Source organism: Podarcis gaigeae (assembly GCF_964106915.1).
Source record: "Podarcis gaigeae genome assembly, chromosome: 1".
NCBI lineage: Eukaryota > Metazoa > Chordata > Lepidosauria > Squamata > Lacertidae > Podarcis > Podarcis gaigeae.
The window spans coordinates 51402881-51420952 of NC_139678.1; the positions used below are offsets into that span (position 1 = coordinate 51402881).

The 18072-nt window shown below is 45.3% G+C and overlaps 1 protein-coding gene across 4 annotated transcripts in view; it reads right to left on the reverse strand.

Moving 5' to 3' along the window:
- Positions 1-18072, reverse strand: part of MAPK8IP1 (mitogen-activated protein kinase 8 interacting protein 1) — a 60454-nt gene that overhangs the window by 4003 nt on the left and 38379 nt on the right. For all 4 annotated transcript variants that reach the window (XM_083750394.1, XM_083750392.1, XM_083750391.1 and 1 more), the window contains 6 exons: positions 10607-10688; positions 7801-8676; positions 6378-6453; positions 5087-5259; positions 4623-4732; positions 2134-2253 (listed from right to left, as the gene is read on the reverse strand). In XM_083750394.1, the coding sequence (XP_083606520.1) occupies positions 2134-2253; positions 4623-4732; positions 5087-5259; positions 6378-6453; positions 7801-8676; positions 10607-10688 (1437 nt within the window). The remainder of the gene's footprint in view (positions 1-2133; positions 2254-4622; positions 4733-5086; positions 5260-6377; positions 6454-7800; positions 8677-10606; positions 10689-18072) is intronic.

An 18072-nucleotide genomic window follows, 5' to 3' on the forward strand; every position in this document is an offset into this window, starting at 1 on the left:
GGGAATTATTGGAAGCAGCTTCTTGTTCCCAGTATGATAATCAACAGTTACTTACTGTCGGTCAAGAAAAAGAAAAGGGTGTCTGTTTGTCCTGTGCTAATAACACTGTTCTAGTTGTTAAGGAATAAAAACAATAACTAACCACAGCAAATGCTGCTAGAATACACTGCATTCAATCTTGAATTCATCCAGCCATGAGCATTTAAACCTCAATCGCTGTTTTTCTTATGCCACTTTTGGTACACACCCTCCCCTACCATCTGAAATATCGTGTCTGGTCTTGAAATGAATATAGTAATGCCAACCTAAGATCAATTGATGAAGCGTAACGTAACAGGTTAACAACTCAGGGAACAGGAGTTTTTTGCACGGTTTAGGGTTGGTACTGGAGGACAGCCATGCCCTTGTGCCTTTAACAGCTGTGTGGCAGGCAGATATTTAACAGGTTAAACCAGGGGTCTGCAACCTTTAAGACAAAAAGAGCCACTTGGACCCGTTTCCAAAGAAGAAAAAACTGGGAGCCGCAAAACTCGTCATTATAAAAATAACTTTTTTTGTCACTTTTTTATTATTTCTTTGTTTGACCCCTCAGAATTACTCCTCCTCATAGAAATAAACGTTAAATTAACAAGTTATCTTTTTTTGTGTTTGTGTTCTTCACTCCCCTTCAAAACAGTGACCAGCGTACATGCCCCCTTTCAATGCAGTGACCAGCGTACATGCCCCTTACAATGTAGCGGGCGGGCGGGCAGGAAGGTGACGTCGGGACGGTGCGTGACTAATGCACGCACCGCCCCCATGCGACGTCACAGCCAGTACAGCGCCCGCCACAGTGGGGAGTGTCGGGGCACACAATGCGCCTCCTCCCCTCGCTAGTATCCGCCCCAGAGCCGCGGCAAAGGTGTAAAAGAGCCACATGCGGCTCCGGAGCCACGGGTTGCAGACCCCTGGGTTAAACCTTTTCTAGTATGGAAACATAAATACAGAGCAAGCTTCCCCCACTGACATTCTGCCTCTCAGACATATTATTACTGATGTGCAGCTCCTTATCTATTTTTGGGCTCTTCATCCCACTCACAAAAGATTATATAAATTTCCGTATGACACAAAGCATATGCAAATCTGTATCCTCTTTTGTGAGTGGGGCAGAGGGTCTAATCCACATACAAGTGTCCTGGGTCCAGAAAACCCTGTTGGCATCACTAGTTCCAGATCATATAAGCTTCTTACTCTCTCCTAAAGGGTCTTATGCAGGAATACGAAAGAGGGGATTTCAGGTTCAGGATTACAGGAAGGCTGCAGCAGTATCAGAGTCAAGCAATATTCTTGTATCAGCTACAAAACGTCCCAGCCTTTACATTGTGTGTCATTTAACCTTCAATAAATGAAAGGTCTTGGCTCTGTTACAATTATTTCATGAGGTAGAATTGAATGGATTCTACTTTAGCGTTAGTGCACAAAATAATGGGACAGTTGGTTACACACATTTGAAAAATAGTAATACATTCAAACAAATGTTTTGTTCAAGCAAAATAAATTGAAGCCAGCTGTGTTGATTAAACACAGCCCAAGCTCAGATAATTAATTAACACACTATCATATATATTTCTCCCAGTCTTTCTGCTTTCAGGTCCACTGCCCTTGATTGACTCTAGTAGGGCATTTCCATTGTGAACAGAATGCACTTTCTGAATGGCTTTGCTCCTTCCTCTTGAAAGCTCCATGTGAGCTACTTATGCAGAGAGGCTTTACTGCACAGATCCACAGGACACCGGTTAAAATAGTAGCAGACGGGTTTAGCAATGCTTCGTAGATTATCGGAGCAGCTTAGCAAACAGACCTTCCAGTGCATTAATATACCTACAGCCTGGGAGCATGTACTTTTGCATCTGGACTTCAGGGCATGAATGTGACTGCCCTGTTATCCAATCCCCAACAGACTCCTTCAGGAAAAGACAGGAGGAACTGCCAGCCAGGACATATGCAAATCGCTCTCGTTGCATGCTCTCTTTTGTTTATTGGCCAAGGGGTAGCACTGAGCTGCTGCTGGAAGATGTAATAATAATGAGCCACAGAGAGCACAGAACCCAGGAACAGTGCTGGCAGCAGAGCTACACATGTGGTCAAGCCTACCTTGCTGGGATCCTTAGAGTCATCGCCTTTCACAGCAATCTTGACTCCTCTCATGCTGATCTCCAGGACGCAGCTGGAGGGCGGGTTAAAGTGCACGGTGAGGCGGCGAGTGGTGGCAATCTGTGCCAAAACAGAAAATTTGCACCAGCTGTCACACAAACTATCTGGAGTTTCTGGTGACACTGCTCTTCGCATGGAAAATATCACCCCCTCCATTTGATATAAAACTGGGGTCCCCATTCCTCCTCCCAGGTTGGCAGTTTCAAGAAACATTGATTTCAAAGTACCTGAAATCAGAAGATGGGTGATCTGTTTTGGGAGTGGGAGGAGACAAGGGTTGAAGGTAGACATAATGTCCCAAGATTGCTGTATATATAGCCATACATATACATACACACCCACACTCCACATTAATATATGTTAAATTCATTCTTCACATTATTTAAAAATTGCAAAGTATTAACATCAGTTGCAGAACTGCTATATGGGCGGCGAATAAGGAGGGGCATCGGTGATATCACTGGCATTGGTCAATAAGCAACCTCCACAGGTATCTTTCCCACATCAAATACCAAGAGAACTCCTTTTTTTTAAAGCTTAGCTGGGAAACAACAACAACAAGAAGAGGAGTTTGGATTTGATATCCCGCTTTATCACTACCCGAAGGTGTCTCAAAGTGGCTAACATTCTCCTTTCCCTCCCCCCCCCCCACAACAAACACTCTGTGAGGTGAGTGGGGCTGAGAGACTTCAAAGAAGTGTGACTAGCCCAAGGTCACCCAGCAGCTGCATGTGGAGGAGCGGAGACGCGAACCCGGTTCACCAGATTACGAGACTACCGTTCTTAACCACTACGCCATACTATACTAAGTGTGTTAATATTTATAACCCATGATAGCTTTTGGTGGAGTGCAGGAGTGCGTTCCCTGATACCACCTGGATAGTGCTTTAAGTGTTGTGGAGGAGGCCCTGCTCATGGTTCTGCCAATGAGCATGGCTTGTCTGGCTATGAAATGAGCAGGACTTTCTCTGTGGCTGCACCTCAGTTCTGGAATTCCCACTCAATCAAGTTATTGCACTTGTCCCCAACACTGACATCCTTTCTCCAGCTGTTAGAAGCACACCGGCTTATTCATGCCTTTGGTGAAGGGCAAAGAGGGTATGGATGACTCATTAATCTTCTCTGCTGCATTAGGTATGGTGTTTGGTATTTCAACTTTTTTAATTGATACATTATTTAACACCGATTCTGTTGTTTTATGATGTGGTTTTATTGTTGCAAGCTGCTCTGGGCTCCGTAGGGAGGAAGATAACAACAACAACAAATGATGAGGAGTGTGTTTTCAAACTTGCCTACTGCTTAATTCCTTCTATGTTTTAGCTCTCGTTCCCCCACTTCCATCTGAACTAGTATGGCGTTATCAAGGAATCTTGATAAAAGATTCCAGAAAGCACACATAACTTTCAGATGTTGCTAATGTACAGGATGAGGGTGAACCAATGGAAGCTTTATCCATTCAGGATGGACTTGCATATAGTGGGCAGCGTAAATGCCAGCAGAGTGACAAAAAGCCTATTCAGAATGAAGTTACCCCAGAAAGACATAAAGCCTATTCAGAATGAGGTTACCCCAGAAAGAGCAGGTTTGCAAAGTAGAGTGTGTGCCTCTTTAATCTAGGCCTCCTCCTGGACTCTATGTCCAAAGCAGTGGTTAAGTGTATGTTTTATCAGCCGCCACCAATTTGCCAACTGCACCCCTTCCTGGAACATAGAGATCTGGTCACTGTGGTGCCATGCCTTGGCACCCTCCCACCTAGACAGCTGCAACATACTCTCCACGTGGCTGCTCCTAAAGGTTATTCAGAAGCTGCAACTGGTCTAGAATGCAAACACCAGACTGATTTCTACCAACAGCCATGGGGAGCAGATAACACCAATCCTATGTGAGCTCCAATGGCTGCCAGTTGGTTCCAGGCCAAGATGCTGGTATGGACATCTTAATGTCACTCACAGCCTGGGCCTGGAATATCTATGGGGACCATCTGCATATGTATATTCTCCTCCCTAAAGATAAAGTGCAGCTGTACCTGTCTCCTGGTGGTTCTATTTTCTATTGAATTGGTAGCCACCACAAAAGTTCCTTCTGGCTGGAGGCCCACAGACTGCAGAACCAATTGCCTACAGAGATCTTCCAGATTCAGGACTTTGCCTTTTTAAGTAGGCACTAAAAGCAAATTTATTTACCCAAGAAGCTTTTTATTGTTAAAGTGCCAATTTGGTAACTTAACACACCCACACACCTCCCTCTGACAGTTTTCTTGGCATTTTAATCGTATGTTGGTTTGATCTTCTCTGCCTTGAGAATAGTTGTATTTTCAATAGTTGCATTGAAAGGCACAATATACATTTTCTAAACAAAATGACATCACATTTTCCCTCCCACCAAAGAAAATGTCCCGTGGGAAAACCATGGCTTAGCAGGGACAGTACCTTCTGCATAGCTGCGCACAGCACATCATTTCCTTTATGATATGGAACCTGAACTGAGCCGAGGAACTTCACCCGGTACTGGTCCACCCAATCGCTACTCTTGCTTGAATCTAAAAATCAGAAGTTCAAGGTAGGTGAGAAGAATCTGATTCACATAGATATCCTACATGGCGTAAAGTTAGGAGGGAACAGACTTCTGGTTGCTCTAACTACTGACATAGCTGTCAGGGATGGGACACAAGTCGTGAACATCTACACTCCTTCATATGAGTGATAATTTGTACACCAGCTTTGTCCTTTCCCCTTCTACTTTGAAGAGTGTCTGAAGTGTCAGCATTTTCTCAGGAAAAGTCCTGGTTTACAAGACAGCTCTGAGCCAGGACTGAAGTGCATGAGCACAGAGCAGGAATGGGTACAAGAGGCCAGATATGTGTGGGTAGCAGAGCCATTGATGGGTTAAGTACCTGTCATATGATCTGGATCCTTGGTGACCTCAATTGCGTAGTAAGCAGGGAAGATGCCCCGGTCCCCGGTCCTCATATTATAAGCCTCATACCAATAGTCTTCAGCCTGAACCTCCACCAGCAGAGGGTCATCGACCTCCAATTCCAGTTCATCTTCATGACGAGGCACAAACCTGAGGAGAAAACCATGCAACTTATCTAACCAAAATTATGTATTGGGAGTCAAAAGGTAACGGCCTAAACTCTCACTGCTAGCACACTAGACGAAAAGTGCCTGCATGTTGGAACAGATGTTATTTCTCTAGGCTTGGCTTAGCAAATAACTTCTCACATGAGTGGTGCCACCTCAGAGGAGCTGCTCATGGAAGACTGAAGGAGCTACTTCTCCATAGTTAACTCCCTCCCCCTGCAAAAGTATCTACTTCAAACTGCCATATGCTGTTCCTCAGCTGCTACCCCACTGAAGACGCCATAATGAATGTGCAATGTTAGCTGGCCGTATCCTAAGCTAGCCACACAATCCTAGGGTACAGAACAAGGTTAGAACTCCATCCTGTTGCTAAGCAGCTACCTCATGTATGTGAAAACTTGACATGCAGGCCATCTTTCTGGAACAAGTAGCCCATGCCAAGAACCACAAGTTAAGGCAAAGGTTGTTACAAACTACCTACCTAGAATATTTCAAGAATTGTCAAACTTTTCTTTTGGTTTATGCCTGGTTGGAGCTATTGGTGAGAAAGGCTCAATAAATCTAAGGAATTATCAATCCTTTGATATAACCAAGGGAATGAATGTTAGAGGAGCTGTGTTTATTCTCTGGATTCAGCTTTGCAATGATGAGGGCCACTGTGAGGAAGACTTCTTGGTGACTCAACCAGGCATAATGGATTTTGGGTATTGGTCCAGTCCAGTAACTTTCAAAGCCTAACATTATGAATGGAGTTTTGTGTGCTTTTGGCAACTCTTTTGCACCCTATCAAGCTAACAGGGATATGTTATTTGCATACATAAGCTCTGAAAAACAATTTCTCCCCTGGCTTAACAAATCCTCACAACCAGTGTCCAATATAGGCAACCCTGGATGTTTAATTGAAAACCTTCCATGGGTGAGAACCCAGTTCCAAGTATGTTTTTCTATCTGTACCACAAGCTGAGATCCATAGATCAAGGCCACTGAAGACACCTTATGCCTTAGATGACATCTCTGCAATTCAGGTGGTCACAGGTTGGAAAACACCAATGTTTGGGTGGATGGGAGGATTCTGGGGCAAAAGGTTTTATCTGCACTCACCTGAAGACTGCTCGGTGTGTCTGCTCTTGCTCCTCCCCATTGATAATACAAGAGAAGAGACCAAATGATTCAGCACCTGGAAATGAAGTGGGGGGAAATACTATAGGCACCTAATAACTCTCATCTTCAAGCAATGAAGTCAACTGTTTTCTGGAACCTGTTTTGCCAAATCAGAAGTGCCCAACAATCATCTTAACTGCACAGCTTCCTAATTTCAATTGGTGAGCGAAGATTCTCTGTGAGGAGTGGGAATTCTATGCATGAGTAGCTGCTCTCATGTAGGTATCCTCAATGGGACAATGTGATACAGAGAGGGATAACCTGACCAATGATAACATTCTGGGTGGGTGTGTTTCATTGTTGTAAGTTCTGACAGGAGCCACTATTTCACAGCATATCCAGTTGGGAGAACAACATGGTGTTGTGCTCTCAATAAAGTTAGCCGAAGCTTTACCCTGCAGCCTCACCACACTTCCTGCAAATGTGGCAGAAATTGATGTGTTCCAAAACTCAACATAATGTAATACTCAATTCAATATAATGTAAGATAAAATGGAGGCAACAACATGTGACAGTAGCACAAGGATTTCCTGCAGGAATCCACTAGAGAAAAAGCCAGTCAAAAAGGTCTAGCATATTTTGGCTTCTTAATGGGCATCTACATGAAAACAACCAATTGACTAAGCTGGTAGCTTCTTGCGGAGCAGATAAAAGGACTGGAGACATACTTCTTTTCCTTAAGTGTTGGAGGTGATATGAGGATCGGATTGTTCCCCATAGTGTGTATACTCCTCTCCCTGTCATCTCTGGTAAACAGGTTTTTCGGGGCGTTGAAGTGTTTCTAAAACCCTGCTTGCCAGAGGTGATAGTGGGACAAAAGAAACATGTATGGCAACAATACCCATGTCATATACCTTTCAATAAATTGCCTCTAACAATCTTGATTTATTGAGTTCTGAGAAAGCATTATGCCATGGCCATACACTTATGTTTAGGGAGATTTTGTTCCTCAACCCATTCAGACACCAGCATGAGACTGTAAATCAACCTTCATCAATCCAGTTCCCTCCAGATGTTTTGGACTATAGCTCCCATCACAACCAAGTCATAGTCTAAAGTGTTTGGAGGGAAACCCAGTTGGCAAAAGCTGCTCTTGAACATATTTGACATTTTCTTGAACTACACATCCAAGTTGCTCTAAGGTCTTCTGAGGTCACCTTTGGTCTTAACCAGATTATTTTTCATAGAACTGTCTCTTTTATTGACCAACAACTTCCTTGTACACCCCCCCCCCCCGCAAGGCATTGGGTTTTAATGCCTGAGCAAGTGAAATCTGCTATGATATGCTGTGAAATTACAGGTCCCTCTCCCCCCCCCCCGCTTCAATACCAGTGCTCATACTGGAATTTGCCCCAGCACTCACTGGAGGAGCGTGACCGTCCGCTCATGAAGACGTTGAGGAACTTCTTGGAGAAATGGATGTCTGCCTCAGGGGTGGAGTCCTCAGAGAGACAGACAGAGTCACGTTTCAGGGCGTCCTCCTCATACTCCTCCCCAATGGCTGACTCATAGGGTGAGGAGACACAGTTGTCGTAGACAGTGGCTGAATCGCTCTCGTCGCTGTAACCCGAGTAACACTGTTTCAGGCTTACGAGTTCCAGCTGCACGTCCTCGTCTACCACAAGAGTGTATTTGACTGAATCGTAGGAGAGGGCACTGGTGTCGGAGCTCACAGACGCCCTCTGGCGGCTATGGCAGGGCCGGTAGCCGCCATTGCTGCTGCTGCCGTACACAGTCCTTGGTGCGTTCATTTTGTCAGGTGAGGACAGGTAGTCCAGCACTTCATCCTCCTCGCTGATTGAGGTGTTAGGTTTTCCTGCCAGTTGTGGGTAGCTGGAAGTGTCTATGTCAGAGCTGATGGACATCCGGTTATCACTGGACTGTGACATGAATGGCTTCTCAGACTCCAGAGGGTCAGAATTCTTTTGCACTGGTGTGAGGTAAATCTCCTCAGTAGCCTCCAGCCTCACATCTGTCTGGTAGCGAATGCGGTCCCGATAAGCTTCTGGCCCCCGTGTCACTACTACAACAGTGGGGTTCTGTGGTGGGGGGCGGTTGGCAACCTGCTGTTTCTCCGGTGCCCGGGACGAGGCAACACAGGCTGGAGCGATCTGTGTGGCAGCCGTACGCCGGCACGGGCTCTCCGTGGATGTGCCCCGATCTTTGGTGGAGGTTGTGCTGTTTTGGTGAGTGACCTCATCACTCAGGCAAACGTGGTCATGGGGAGGGGTCTGCTCACCTAAGGGTGGGTAAGGTGGGGTTAGAGGTTTAGGTCAGCCAAAGGAACGAGGGCAACAGTGTCTGGGTACATCTCAGCACAGTTAATTCAGAATGGTGGCAAAAGCAGCTGTTGTGAAGGCCAGTCACCCTAGGGACTGAATCTGACAAAAGTCAGGGACAATAATAAGCAGAGTTGGTATACCAAGTCCTAAGTATTAGCATTCACATCCCAAAGTTGTTATAAAACCTTCTAACTGGAATGACCAATGTTTGGAATTAGTAAGTTCAAAACTGGAACAAATAGCAAAGGAACTAGTTTCCAGGGACCACAAGGATATTATGAGAGGAAGGAATTAAATGTAGCACACTAGGAAGATTGCTCTGTCAGCACAAGCCTTTCTGCTTGCCTGATGGAAGATCTGCTTTCTCCTTCTCCCATGACAGGGGCGTAAGAAGGGGTGCGGGGTGCCCAGATTCCATCATGGAAGGGGGTGACAAATTATCAAGGAACAATTACTGTCCTACTAGGGCGGTTCATAAAAAACTTTTTTAAAAAAATGCCTGCTCCAAAGGTCTTATCTTACTACACTAGGGATTATATAGCTATACTGTATATGAAATTTCATGCATATCAGTTAATATCTTGACCCTCCTCCACGAAAATAGCTGTTTGCTTGGCTGTTTTCCTATGTCGTGAAGGCTGATATTTCAATTCAGTGGTGCACTTACTGCTCCCAACCCTAACCCTGAAAAGCCATCTAATTAGACTTTAATTTGATTTTGACATGTTTTTAGGAGGTAATTTAATTATTGTTTGATTTTATACCAATGTTATGTATCTGATGTTAGCCACCCTGAGCCCAACTTCGGCCAGGGAGGGTGGGATATAAATAAAAGTTAATTATTATTATTATTACTTATTAGTATTCCTTTGTAAGAAAATATGAAATAACGTAAAACGATTTTTGCAGGCAATTTTTTTTTTCAAAAATCAAAAGGGGGTGACAAGAAACTTTCTGCACCAAGTACCACCTGACCTTCCTACGCCTCTGGTTCCAGAGGTTTTCTCCTGACTTCCACACAGCCAATTTTGTGGGAGCGGGGAAGGGAGGGAAGCTCCGTTGCACTAGTGGAAGCCCTTGCCCAGGTTTCCGCTCGCAGGGCTCATTAGTTAAATATTGCCCTCAGGGCCAGATTCAACTAAATTATTGTGCAAGCAGAAGCCAGCACAACGTGTCCTGCTAGTTCAACAGAACTCTCCTCCCCATGTTTCCTAAATCTGCTCAGGAGAACCCTCAGAACAGTATTCAGCAGAAGCAGAGGAGAGATTGGTATGTCCATCAAGCAGAACAGCATAGAGGAAGATGAGGGGGCAGATCATTCCACTGGGCAAGCAGAAATGCTCTCGCTGACAGAACTTAGTTTTAGCAGGACACTGGATTCCTCCCCAAGTGTTGTTATTAAATTGATATCTCCCCTTACTTCAAGGACCCCAGAATGCTGTTCATGTTGTTTTCACTTCACAACCCTGTGAGGAAAGTTGCACTGAGAGAGTTAATTTCTCAGACCATCTATTGAGTGCCTTGTTTGACGGGGCTTTTTGAACCCAATTCCAGCACTTGTACCCAACTTTATCACACTAGCTCTTCTGCCACAGATTGTCTTGAGCTGATGTAACAAGAGCCACGTTGTGAGTTGGGCCTTGGATTTTTAGAATAAGCCTGTTCTGAAGGAGAGCAGGCAGGAAAAGTCAAACCCAACCCCCCATGCCTCGTGTGCCACCATTCAATTAATAAAACTATAGCATCCGTTTCAAGACGCAGGCCAAAGTGAAAACACATTAGAAGGATGTAGTGAGAAGGTCCAAGCGCCATAGAATGTACCATCATGCAAAAAAGGGGAGGAAAAAGATAGAAAGAGAACCAGTTGCTGTACAGAGATGAACTCACCAGTTTTCAGAGGGGATGACGACCGGGACACTCGCTCCTGCCAACTGTGCTTTTTCCCCAGAGAGTTGTTATTCAGAGTGTCCTGAGCAAAAGAACAAAGCGGCCTTGTAGCTGCAAGGGTAAACGGCGCATGGCACAAAGGGGGCCCCATCAACCCCCCCAAACTCCAGCCTATGGCCCTGCTGCTTCCCCCTCCCCCCTCCAGCTATTGTCTGTGTGCATTCATAGGGATTCAACAGCTAAATCCATCTGTTGCTGCTGCAGCCGCAGATGCCAGAACCACTGTAGTTCAGATCCACAATGAAGCAGTTGAGAGAAAAGGGAAAAAGGAGAGGAGATGGAGCAAGGCATGGGGACTGGGGTCGGGGGAAGAAAGTACCCCCCAAGCCTTCGTCAGAAAGAAGCAAAATGTCACATTTCCGGGTACCATTCACTTGTGCTTCACTGCTGCAGGGAGACTGAATCACACAAATGCTCTCTCTTTCCAAGTGGTTTTGCCTTTGCCCTGGAAAACTCTCTCTTTAGTGCTAAATCAGAGCAAACAGCACTCTGCAGAAAAGCTGACTGCTGTTTGTTCCGATTCAGCGCTGAATCACAGGTTTTCCCAGGGGGAAGTGGCAGGGCAAACGTAAATGTGGGTGAGCCATTGTTCCCATTAGTCAAAGAATTTCAGGCATTCTAACACTGCTGCCACAATGGGCTGAGCTGCATTTTACAGCGTAGCTCCTGGCATTTCTCCATCCCCTCCAAAGCAGCAGCCCAGAGTGAGTCAAGGTGGTGCTCTGCAGAGGTTGCTGGATGACAACTCCTATTATCTCTTCTCGCTTAGCCATGTTAGTTGAATGAGTCCCAACAACATCTGGAGTTAGTTGGGAGTCCCAACAACATCTGGAGTTAGTTGGGAGTCCCAACAACATCTGGAGGGCACCATGTTCGCTATCAATCCGGTAGCCAATTAATCAGGATTCAGTTTCTGGGTGGGAGGAGGGACACAGGTTGGCAGTAACCATGTATCCATTGTATTTCACAAAGAGATCCTATCAAAAATAATATTATTACTTGGATAAGGCCATGGAGCAAGACATTCACTGGAGTACCAGACATTAAAGCACACTTTTATGAGAAGGGTGTATGCTTTTTAAAGGTGCACAGCCTAAGAAGCATAGAATCCTATAATTCTAGAGTTGGAAAGGAGCCAAGGGCCATGTTGTCCAACCCCCTGCAATGCAGGAATCACAGCTAAAGAATCCCTGACAGATGGTCACCCAACCTCTGTTTACAAATCTCCAATGAAGGAGAGTCCACCTGTTGAGGCAGCTCTTACTGTGAGAAAGTTTCTCCTTATGTTTAGTTGAAATCGCCTTTCTTGTAATCTGAACCCATCAGTTTGAGTCCCCCTGGTAGCAGTAGAAAACAATTTTGCTCCATCATCCATGTGACAGCCCTTCAGATATTTGAATATGACTATCATAATTCCTTGGCTATCATGAATTAAAGGATTCTGGAAAGTCTGTGCCCAGTGATGCTGCCATGTGCTGTGTCAGAGGCAAGCAGGGTCTCTCTCTCACCTAACTCATCTCTAGCTGCTCCAGCCCCTTTTGTGTCTCTCAGTGAGCTACTCCCAGAGGCTGCTTTGGCTCACCCACTCGTGCTTCAGCCCTGGTACCACCAGACTCTCTGCCCATCTCTCTACCAGGGAAGTCCTTGCTTTCCCAGGGCAGAAGTGGAAGAGAATGTTACAGGAAGCAGCTTCAGAGAAGGCTCTTCCTCTGCTGCTAAGTTAAAAAGCACTGTCTCCTACAAAAGGATATCTTAAACAGGCCCCCAGGGCCTCACAGGCCAAGCAGAAGAAAGGTGCACATTGAATGCTAAGCTTGTAGAAAGGCAGCATATAACATTTCTAAATGGATTCAAGTAAGAAAACTACTATATGTACAATGGGAGAGGCAGGGGCAAGGAAACATACTTGCACCAATGGATAACAAAAGGCATGCATACTTTCTGAACAAAAACAATGAACGTAAAAGCAAACTTCTGATGGACTCCAGAACAACACCCCCAAATTTCTCTAAAAGCCATTTAATATGTCCCCTTGTTCATTTGCTGCTCCCAGTTCCCATTTTGCTGTATTTGCTGAAATTAGATTATTATTTTTTCTATGTTAAATTATTTCCTCAGCTGCATTTGCCCAAGCCTAACTTCCCCTTGCAGCCCTTTGGAAGCCTTCATTTGCTCCTCTCAATACCCTCCCCAAAATAAAACTAAACCTGCAGCTAGAAGTTTCCTAGGCCTTGGAGACTTAAAGCATTGTTTCCTAGCCACTTTGTTTTCCTGGCGTGCTGCTGGATTTCAGTACGAAAGGAATGCCCCGGGACATGCATGAAGCAGTACATAGAGGCAGAAAGAGAAGGGAGGGCAGTGGGATACACTGTCCCAAGAGACTGTCCTCTCTGCAGCCAATGAAAGAGAGGGGCTGCCACTAGCTGCCAACGTAGCTTTGAAAGCTGCTCTTGTGCTGGGGCAAAGGAGCCCATGTCTCCATCTGCTTCTGCGTGGCTCCCGGTGGCAACTGTACAGGCTTCAAGCTGCCTGAACAGAAACCATTTCTGCCAATGCATGTCCAGAGGAGGGGCTAGCAGAAAAGGAAGCAGCTTCTCCCGCAACACACACACACTTCAGATGACCAGAGAATGGGATTATGAGATCATACACTTGTGACAAGAATCAACAGAGCTCTTTGGAGGCATTATGCAACCATCTCAATATGGTGATTGAGGGCATTCTGCATGATGTGCCACAGACAAAAGACTCGAAGATCTCATGATCTGGAGAGGGGTAGGGCTCCCTGGTTCCTGAAGAGCTTGTAACATAGTTATTCATCCACCCATGATACTTGACACTAGTGGTACAAGGTCCTTCACTCAGCCTGCCCTTGCTGACTCTGCAATTTCTGCTGCAGCTTGTTTGGAGATAGGAACATTGGCCAAGAGTTGCTGGAAGAAGACACGGCGTCTGGTTTCATGACAGGGAATTACTGTATTTTTTGCTCTATAAGACGCACCAGACCACAAGACGCACCTAGTTTTTGGAGGAGGAAAACAAGAAATAAAATATTCTGAATCTCAGAAGCCAGAACATCAAGAGGAATCTCTGCGCAGTGAAAGCAGCAATCCCTCTTGCTGTTCTGGCTTCTAGGATAGCTGCGCAACCTACATTTGCTCCATAAGACACACACACATTTCCCCTTACTTTTTAGGAGGGAAAAAGTGAGTCTTATAGAGCAAAAAATACGGTACTAAGAGGGGAATCACATTCACTGTCCCCCGCAAAGCTGTCCATTCCTGCGACAACCGTCAAGATTTTTGGCCACCAAACCACAGCAGCACAAACGAAGAATGTCCCTCAAAATGGCACATGCATAATGATGTAGGAGCTTGATGCTATGGAGGAGGAGGAGGAGGTGGAGGAGGAAGCGAACTGGTTTTTGCAATCAGTGCAAGAGCAAGTGCTGTAAAGTCTGAGGGAGAGGGATGAGCTGGAAGCTGGAGACTTATCCTTATGCCCTTTTGACAATCCAGTTGCTCTGCACTGCAACACAGTGATGCTTCTGATGCAGTGTCAAAAGATCCTTACTGCACCAGGACATTTTGACACACTGCCCAGCAAACATACTCCTTTGGAGCAACTGAGTGTCCCTAGCAGGGAGAGAAATTTGGATTTAATGGTACAATTATCAAGCTGACATGAGATAAAGTCTATGAAACACCACACAGGGAACGTTGGAGATAAAACTTTGCACATACATTAGAAAACAAAAAGATCTGTTGTGATCTTTCCGATTTATTAGATTACTTGAAAGGGACTTTGGAGGAGACAAATGCAGCACCCAAGAATTGCAATGTAGGAGGTGAACAGATGATTATTATTAATGTGAAAAGGAGACTGTAATGAGAATGAGCAATTCTAGCTGACTGAGAAAGAAACCTCTGTATGAACACATCCTTCATCTGATGTTTCCTTAGGGCTTCTTCTCTCTGCTATATGTGAAGCAGCAACCATCATTCGCTTCAGACAAAGGTGGACCTTTTCCCAGGCTTTCTCTAACTTATTTGACCCTGTGTTCATTAGCCTTAATTCTTCATTTTATACTACAGTTTCACTGGTATTATTATTATTATTACTAATTATTATTTATTTTATTTATATACTGCCCTTTACCTGGAGGTTCACAGAACAAATATGCTGTATTTTTGTTTTAATAATGTTTTTTTAAGTTGCGTACTGCTTTGAGATTTTAAAAATATTAAGCAGTTTCTAAATGCTTTAACATAATAAAATAAAACATGCTTTCTTATAGCAGAACCAATCTGACTGGTGCCATGGAATCGGGGAAATTATTGTTAAGTCTAAAAATGCACTAAACAGGTGCAGGTACAGTACAGAAGACAGCAAAGATATAAACGTGTTAAGAACACATTCCTTTTTATTGGATGCTGGGACGATAAGCATATCAGCAATATTGGCCCATAAAGTGTGTAAACAAGGTTAAAGGATAGATCTAAATAAATGAATGAAATTGGAACTAGGATTTCTCTCCACAGGATTATTCCAGCACCGACTGCCATGCCTGAAAGTATTTTGTCTGAACAGATCAGTCATACATATTGCTGACTGATGATGCTATGTCCGGAAGCCAGATCTAGAGAAGTCTCATGAATGCAGAGCACTGCACTGGAACTAGCTTTGAAATGCCACAGTTTGGACCATGGCTGTTTCTATGTCTCCTTGCCGAAATTAATGTCTTATTCCTCCAACCCATGTGTGAAGAAGAAAACGGTAGTTGGCAAAGTGAGACTCTGCCCAGATCAGAATAAGATCTTGTCATCTGCGTTACAGTTCTTATAGGCCTTTTCAGGAAATTCCAGGCCTGAAAGGGTTACTTGCAGACTCCAGCTCTCAGTGCCAGCCTTTGCACACCCCCATCAGATATATAGCTGGACTGACAGAGCAGCAGAAATAGCTTGGAGAGAGGTCTGCTGCTGACATAGCTAAGTGCCCTGGAAACTCCTGCCTGTTCCTTTGGAAACGGACAATCTTAGCATCCAGATTTTGCCATTATTGTTGCTCCTGAACAGGCAAAACCAACAGGATAAAAGGAGAGTTTAAGGCAGTCTGGAGACATATTCAGCTTTCCCTTTCAGGGAAAAGTACATTAAAACAGCAAGTCCAGGTACCCACAGAGCCTGCTCAGGGCTGAGGAGGAGCCCATGATGTAAATTGCCACCTTTATTATCTGGGAAATTACTCATTTCTGTTGGCTCTTCCTGGCACTAGGTGTATGGGGAGGGGAGCAAGTGAGATCACCGCTTACTCCGGGCCATATTTAACTTCTATGAACATTACTCACCTAGTTCATAAACACCCCCACAGCTATTTAATTTTCATTATTCCCCCAACACCTATGGCTGCTTGTACCTGCCATACATAGCCTTCTGTGAATTCTTCTACCTATCCACTCCCACATGCAGAAGCGAAACACGGCCAAGTCAAAATCACTCATCACACTCACACCTGTGAGGACTGCCCTCCCCACACAACCCTCTTCCTGCGCCCAAACTTGAAACTCCTTCTCCAAGGGAAGAGTTGGAATCAGAAAGCATTTCTTAGCTAGTAGGAGAGTAGGGGACTCACCTTAGAGGACTGCATTATGTTTTTGGCCTGCCTTGGCCTAAAAACCCCCCTTTTTCTCACACACTCTCAGTGAGCAGCATCATAACTCTCACCACCTTGCTGTTTTTGCTCCCCAAGACCACTCTCATTCTCCTGCGGCATTAAGCTTGTATTAACATTACTCTGGTGATTCAGCATCTCGGACTGGAAATCCCACCTCCCCTCTATTGAAAAGAAATAAATATAATACATCAGTATGTGTTTGAGGGATAGTATGCATGCACAAACCACAAGAATGGTATTTTTGTCTCCTTTAAACATACTGTCTCTCTGGCCCAACACCAGGGACAGACCTTTGAACCCCATCCCAAGATCAAGAGGTTTATGGAAACGGAGATTGTGCTTTTGTGGACAAAAACAACAACACACTTGCCTCAGTCTGGTGCTGTACCAAGTACCCAGACAGGCCCACCCAGCTCATTCACCCAAGTCTTGGTAAAGCAAGCCAGATCAGCTCCTTCATCCATCATGAAGGGATCAGTCAGATTAGTCCCTTCATCAGCCCCTATACCAGGGGAGGTGGATCCCTGTTGGGTCTCCTGGATCTCTCAGCAGCTTTAGATACCAGAGACCATGGTATCTTCCTGGAGCAGCCCTGCAAACTGAGAGTTGGGAGCACTGTACTGTGATGGTTCTGCTATCTGCACCTACCTTGTTCCCCCACACTTTTCAAACACATATGAAACAGCTAGGTGAGAAGATCCAGTCATTTGTGGATGGCACCCAGCTCTATTTGTTTATACCATCTGAGTCAGGTGAAGCCCAAAGTCTGGCAGCCGTCAAGGGCTGGATGAGAACCAATAAACTGGAGCTGAATCCTGACAAGATGGGAGGTGGTTCCTATGTCCAGGAACAGGGTAGGCAACTGGTTCTTGAGGGATTCACACTCACTGATATGGAGCAGGCAGTGCTCCTTGATTCTAAATTGAGACTGGATGTCCAGGAAGGCAAGGTATGAACATTCCCAGCCAGGGCTTCCACCTTGACCCCATAATTGAGGGACCCCAGGGCCCCGTGATATCAGCATGCCCCACGGTGTGCTTGTAGTGTGCGCACACGCCTCGCGGTGTGCTGGTGTCACTCGTGCATGCCCCAAGGTGTGGGCACCCCGTGACTTGAGTGCATGATGCAAGCACACCCCATGGTGTGCATGTGTGTCACCACAGAAATTTGTGGGGTCCTGGTCCTTCCATCAGAAATACTGGGGGAGCTTGTCCTCCCCCCCCCCCCGGCACCTATGCGGGGGTTCACCACCTATGGCTGTTCCTGAACTGGGATAACTTAACTACCGTTATTCATGCTCTGGTAGACTACTGACTGAATTACTGCAATGCCCTTGACACGGGGCTGCCCTCGAAGAGGGTCCAGAAGCTACAGATAATACAAAATGCAACAGCTCAGCAGCTGTATGGGATCCCAAAGTGGAGACAACTATTCTTTGGGAATTGCACTGGGTGCCTGTATACTATCAATACTTGTTAGGGTGCCTTTCCCAGTAGGTCCTGCTCAAGGATTAATCTTTCACCCAGCATTGTGGTCTTCATCATAATGGCTGTCTCCGCAGGTGCATCTGCTGTGAAAATTCAAACACGGCTATTCTTCAATCTCATCTTGTTTGGTTCTAAGACAGAGCTCAAAACTGCTGGCATTGAGTGCTAAAGCCAACAAATGAGGTATCTCTTGCAGAAATTTCAGGGTACAGTGGTGCCCCGCAAGACGAACGCCTCGCAAGACGA